Source organism: Phodopus roborovskii, unplaced genomic scaffold, assembly GCF_943737965.1.
Source record: "Phodopus roborovskii unplaced genomic scaffold, PHOROB, whole genome shotgun sequence".
Lineage (NCBI taxonomy): Eukaryota > Metazoa > Chordata > Mammalia > Rodentia > Cricetidae > Phodopus > Phodopus roborovskii.
This window is the reverse complement of record NW_026126415.1, coordinates 5,007,348-5,013,347: the sequence shown is the minus strand read 5'-3', so window position 1 is coordinate 5,013,347 and position 6,000 is coordinate 5,007,348. Positions and strand designations below refer to the sequence as shown.

Sequence of the window (6,000 nt, the reverse complement as noted above, 5' to 3'; positions counted from 1 at the left end):
GTAGTTACTTTAACTTGGGTGTGTTGGAAAAGTTATTTACAGCTAACATTGACTTAGTCTTGGTAAAGTTCCAATAACATGCGAGGATAAGTATCTCCTCACCTTTCTGTCAAATCAAAGAACACGTTTGAGGTTGGAGAACGCCTCTGTTAGTCTCCTATATGGTGGCTGAGAATGTAGTGTGTTCCCTCACCTAACTCAAAATTGAAAGCACCAAAATACAGTTTAGAGCCATAAACTGGGATCTGCTTATTCATCCCGCATAATTAGCAATCTAGATTCAGAGGTACAGCTTTGATTGGTGCTGTTCTGGAACGAATTGGAGTTGCCTTTGATTCCATTGACCCCCCCAAGGACTCTTCGTAAAAGAGAGAAATACATACGTTAAAGGAATTGAGTAAAAGTAGCTTAGAAATCAATGACCTTACAACAACGGGTTAAATCCTTTAATTGGTTTTAAAGAAAGGAGGACAGGTAACACCAAATGCTATACAAGTCTTTTGGACTGTTCTTGGGCATTTATATATAGAGATATAGATATATACTTAATTGTATATGTATATATGTTTTTACATTTGCATGAAGGCCAGAGCTGTCTAAAATATCTTTTTCAGAGTAGGCTATAGGGATCTACCACCCGATAGAATAAAATAATATCTGTGAATATTTTGTTTATTAGGAGTTAATTCTTTTCTGCTTCGACAATCAGCAAGGATCATAAATTTGAAGCGAAGCGTGGTTTTTCTGCATCTGGGTCTGTGTTTAAGACTGAGGGAGCTTCTCTCTGCACGGCTGCTGGTGGTGGCGGTGCTGGAGGCACTCCTCGGTTGGGGGGGATGGCTCCCGAGGACATCTGTCGGAACAAAGTAACACGATGTGGCACAGTGCTCCTGCCCCCTGCCTGGAGGCCTGTGCTGTGGACAGATGCCACGGGCTGAGGGATGGAGGCCAGGGACTCGCCCACAGTGGGATGAGGTCTGGAGATAATAGTGGACACCTCATGGGGCAGCGAGGGCTGCGAGGCCGAGAGGGGCCTGACTTCTCTGGTCAGGTTGGTGTTATGAAGTGCTTGCGTACTCTTGTGCACTTCATTCTTCGGTGTGGAGCCACCAGGTGTCTGTGGCTGTTGTTGTTGCTGCTGCTGCTGCTGCTGCGGCTGCTGCTGCTGCTGAGTCTGCGGTGCCTGGGCCTGCGGTAGCTGCTGCTGAGGCTGCTGCATGAGTGACAGCTGGGAAGCCGTGGGGGATGCATAGTGGAAAGTTCGTGCAGCCAGAGGGCTCTGTACAGGTGGACTGCAGACTGCTGTGGTGTAGGAGCAGGGAGAGAGGATGGCTGAGGGTTGGGGCGTCTGTGTGCTGGGGCTGGGCGAGTGCAGATTGCTATGAGACAGGCTGGTCGCAGTATAGACAGGTGGAGATTGTGTCCTCATGCGGGAGGTCGGGGTGGTGGTTGATGATGTGCAGTTCAGGGCTGTCATTTGTGGGTAGTTGATCGGGGGGATAGCTTGCACCATCTCTCTGTCGTGTTTCACAATCTGCTTGAGGATCTCATTTTCCTGGTTGTTGAAAACACCGGTGTTCAGATCCTTCTGGAACTTTTGAAGGAGAATGGAGTTTTTCTTGCCTATCAGCAAAGGAGAAAAAATAGGCACTTAAGACAGGCTGAAAGCAACCGGCAATGCCTCAAGAGACAGGCTACTCCTGGGTGATGTATCTCTCAGCATCAAGACCCCGTGGGTTTAGGAGTCCAGAACTTAGCTGTCCCGCCGAACAGAAGTGAAACTTGTGCCTTGTGTACAATGTCACAGATGTCTGCATCGAAATCTCACCCTCTACTTAAGGAAAACTGGAAACACAAAAGATGGCAAAAACAAAAGCTGCTTTATAAAAGAGCACAATAGGAGCATATAATTATAATGGGAGCATAATCTGAAGGGTAGAGAGGGCCTGTTTGGGTCAGGCTGGGCCTCGAATCATTATTTTAATTTCAAGCTGTGTTTGCAAGGCAAGGCAATGGAGAGTAAGAGAAAACACCGGGACATTTATTTCCTTCGGGGCACACAGTCAACAAAAGGCTTTAGGAAGAACCATTTATACAATCCTCAGGATCATGGAGCAGATGTGCTCATCTTGTTTATGACACGGGAAAGTTAAGATCGCTGCTTATAAATCTGGGGTAGATAGAAAAGAGGCTGTGAAGGAAGAAAGGAAGACTTTTGGATCGAGAAGCCTTGCTACAGATGACAAATTAGCTTCTCTGAATCATGTGAGTGCCTGTAGAAAGGCGCTCCCTCAGGCCAAATCCAGATCGCAGGATCTGATACTGTTTTATACAGTTTCATGAAGAAAGAACTGTCTCAGAGATTGAGATTTAGCCTTTGACCAGTGCCAGGTACCAATGATTCTTTATTCTGGAGCTTAAAAAAAAATTAATAAATAAACAAAACCAAATACCAATTACATGTGAACACCTGACCTGGGGTCTAGATTTAGCATTTGCAAGCAAATTTCCTCAGGGGATGCTTATGTGCATGTGCATTGAGGATTATTAACTCATGAGCTTCCCTCCTGTGTACAGAGCCCAGGGATGGGGTGGGGCACAGATCTCCGAATCTCTCAGCTCACTCCAGGACACGAATGAGCTTTAGCTTCTCTTCCTATAATAATTTTTTTTGAGAGTTTTGAAATAGCTGGCATTCCCTGACACAATATCAACTCTATAAAAAAAAATAGGTAAAAATATGGAGGACATCAGAACACTGAATCAGCTAGGCGGGACACAGACACGTTGGCTCACCGACGGAAGCATTAAGCACCTGGCGTGCAGAGTTCTGTATCGGGTCTGGTGTTTCTGTGATTCTCATAACTGTGGGAGCAGGTGTGTCTCTGCATATTTTGCCTGCTCTTGGGACTCGTTCCCTCCTGTTGGGTTGCCTCGTCTTATTGTATTCTGTCTATTGTGTTTGGTGGTTGTCTCTTGGGGAGAGGCTGATTGTTTTTTTCTCAAGGGAATGGCAGAGGCGAAGTGGACTTGGGGAAGAAGGTAGGGGGAGTGGAGGAAGGGGGAAATGGCCTGGATGCATAACATGACAGAAGAATGTGTTTTCAATAAAAAAGAGCACACATATGCAAAAATAAAATACAAATACCCAAATGATCATGGTAACTGAAAAGTGAAGAAGTTATGCCCTACTTCTAAAGTTATGCCCCATTTCAAAAGTAGCTGAGTATATTTGCAACTATGTATACTATGTGGTAATTTTCTTGGATGCTGAGAAATTTGATCATTTTATATCATTGCCAAAATAGTTATTGTTCCTTTCTTCAAAGCCCCTATAATTTCCTAAAGAAAAAAAAAGTCTCTTATGTTAGTGTCAATAACAAATACAGATGTTTATATGATTACAATAAATACTAAAGAATTCATCTCACAAGTGAGATGGACAACAAACATTGCTTTGTATTTGAACAGTCAACATTTCATAATTAAAGCATCTACATCTCTGGAAATAATTAAAATGATTATTATGGCTTTAGTGCACTGTTAGAGTTTTATCAGGGTCAAAAATACAAAAGTTGGGTGCTTACTAGATTGTATTATTGATTAAACCATTTAACTTTTTTGAGGAATTATAATTTTGAAGAGAATGAAGATGAACCAGATTGATAGAAATTGCTGAATATACTAGATTTTAATAATTTATCTAAAAATGTCTATTTGATTTAGGAAACTCTGTGTCTCCTATGAATACTCACAAAGCAAAAAAAAAAATGAGATCGTTTTCAAATCCTGCTTTTAGGAATGTCTCCTTATTTCACGGGTGCCTTCTCTCTGGATGAGTATGTCCCATGAACTGGCTAAGTTGTCAACATGAACTTCTGATATGTTTGCTGTGCCCTGTGATAATCTCCATACAGTACTTTATTTTATCTATCATTTGACCCTTCAAATCTTTCATCCCGTGCTATACAGAAGGAAAGAAATTGTGAGGCTGTCATAAATAGTAAGACCTTACCTTTTAAAGGATGAGGACCTTTAGACACCTTTTGTTTATTTCTAACTGACCCCAACTCCATCTGCTTCAGGTGTATTTATTTCGTCCTCCTTCCTCCTCCACATGCATTGTGGACCAGATAGTGCAAGTGTAATGTTGGGTGAAAGATGCTCTCTCCACTCATAAAGGTTAATACTTTTAAAAGCAGTTGCTAAGATAAAGACAGTACTGTGAGGGGGGAATGTAAAGACTATATGAGAATTCTGCCTAGTGTGTGGTGAGAAGCCAGGGAAAAACATCTACAGGGAACGGTGTTTAAGCTGAACAATGAATGTAGTGCAGAACTATGTTAAGGAAGATGGGAAGGAAAGGTAAGGCAGACAAAATGGTTTAAGTTGGAAGAATGAACTCAAACTACTTTATCAGCATAATCTGGGATAGCTATCGAATTTAACAGCAAGACAATGTGACCCTACTTTGCTGGGGGGGGGGGGAAACTATGCAAATCTTTAGCATAACTAATAGGTTCTGTTTGGTAACATAAACGACTTCACACCATTGATGTTTGCAAAGTAAACATCTATGTAAAACATGTCTACCGAGGCTTATTCTCTTCGAGTCTGTATTACAAACATTTTGGCGTTTCCGCTAAGACAGATTAAATTGTGTACGTTTTTAAATTTTAATATGAGTATAAAATGTAAAACTGACCCACAGAGATTAAGAAGGACCTTATGATAAAATGTAGGATGTAATATAGACTCATGGCATTGGCTTTTAATACTATTGTGGTGCTATCTGGAATTTGTACTAGTACTTTTTACCTGAAGGTTCAAACTGAAGTGGTATCACTTGGGTTATCAGACTGTACAGCTGGTGAAAACAGACACGGACAAATCAATCCAGAACACTTAGAAGGAACAGGAACGACCTCGGGTCTTTCTACACAACTATTTACTAAATGGTTGTACGCTATTCCCCTCCCCACCTCCCCCCCCCACACACACACACAAATTAACAAGGGATCTACGCACCAGAATTTGAAACTAAACGAGTTTGTGCTTGAGGAAAAGTGAAAGTTAAAGAGTACCTATCCGATCGAGCCGGTCAATAGCAACAGTCTCAAAAGCTCTTCGCATCATTGGATATTCCTCCAAGACCTCATTGAAATTGTCCACCGAAAGGGAGTAAAGGCGACAGTATGTATCAGCTCGAACACTGGCTGTGCGCCTGCCCTTGGTGAGCAGGCAAATCTCTGCAGAAAGAAAGGAAAGTGACTTGATTGGTAAGGATCTTTTTCAGGTTTTGAATGCACCAAACAATTAAAAAGACTCATGAGTGTAGACAATGATTAGAGGCATCCATTTTCTATTTGCCAGGAAATCCATTTGGCTTTTAAAGCCATCCAATTACTAATGTTCGTTTATATTTCAGATTATGATATGAATTACAATTGTCCTTTACTTTTCCTTTCTCCAAACCCTGCACATTGCCCTCCCCACTCTCCTTCAAGCTCACGGCCTCTTTTTTTCAGATTGTTACTACACGCATACATCTATATGTGTACACATGCAGGTCCCTCAACGTAGCCTGCTCAATCTGTATACTGCTACTTGTATGTATGTTTTCAGTGGTGACCGTCTGTCACTGGACAATGCCCATTTTAAAAACTATAATTGTTTTCAAAACAACGAAGGCGTTGGGCTCACATGGGAGAGAAGGAAGTTGCCACTCTAGAAAACAAAAGGGGGTTTGCTTTGAATGACGTTAAGGAATCCATAAAGGAATTTGAAAGAAAAAGGCATTATTAACAAGAAGATGTGAACACTAGGGAACACGAAGCAGACGGTATGATACAGAGCATCAAAAGTGAGTCTAAGCACTGGCTTAGAAAGTTTGTATTAAAAAAAAAGTAGGACTGAGGTTCATGTGAAGATCTGACAGACAGGACACTTTAGTGTACTTTCTGTATTCTTTTTGAGATTAGGATGAAGAAAAGAATGTTT

General features: G+C 41.7%; 1 protein-coding gene across 1 annotated transcript in view; it reads right to left on the bottom strand.

Annotated features, from left to right (window-relative positions):
• Positions 1-400: 400 nt before the first annotated feature.
• The window catches only part of Hcn1 (hyperpolarization activated cyclic nucleotide gated potassium channel 1), a 331,515-nt gene continuing 325,915 nt past the window's right edge, over positions 401-6,000 (bottom strand). Inside the window, exons 7-8 of the mRNA XM_051183089.1 lie at positions 5,085-5,249; positions 401-1,623 (exon numbers count right to left, since the gene is read on the bottom strand). Of these exons, the coding sequence (XP_051039046.1) occupies positions 716-1,623; positions 5,085-5,249 (1,073 nt within the window). The 3' untranslated portion in view covers positions 401-715. The remainder of the gene's footprint in view (positions 1,624-5,084; positions 5,250-6,000) is intronic.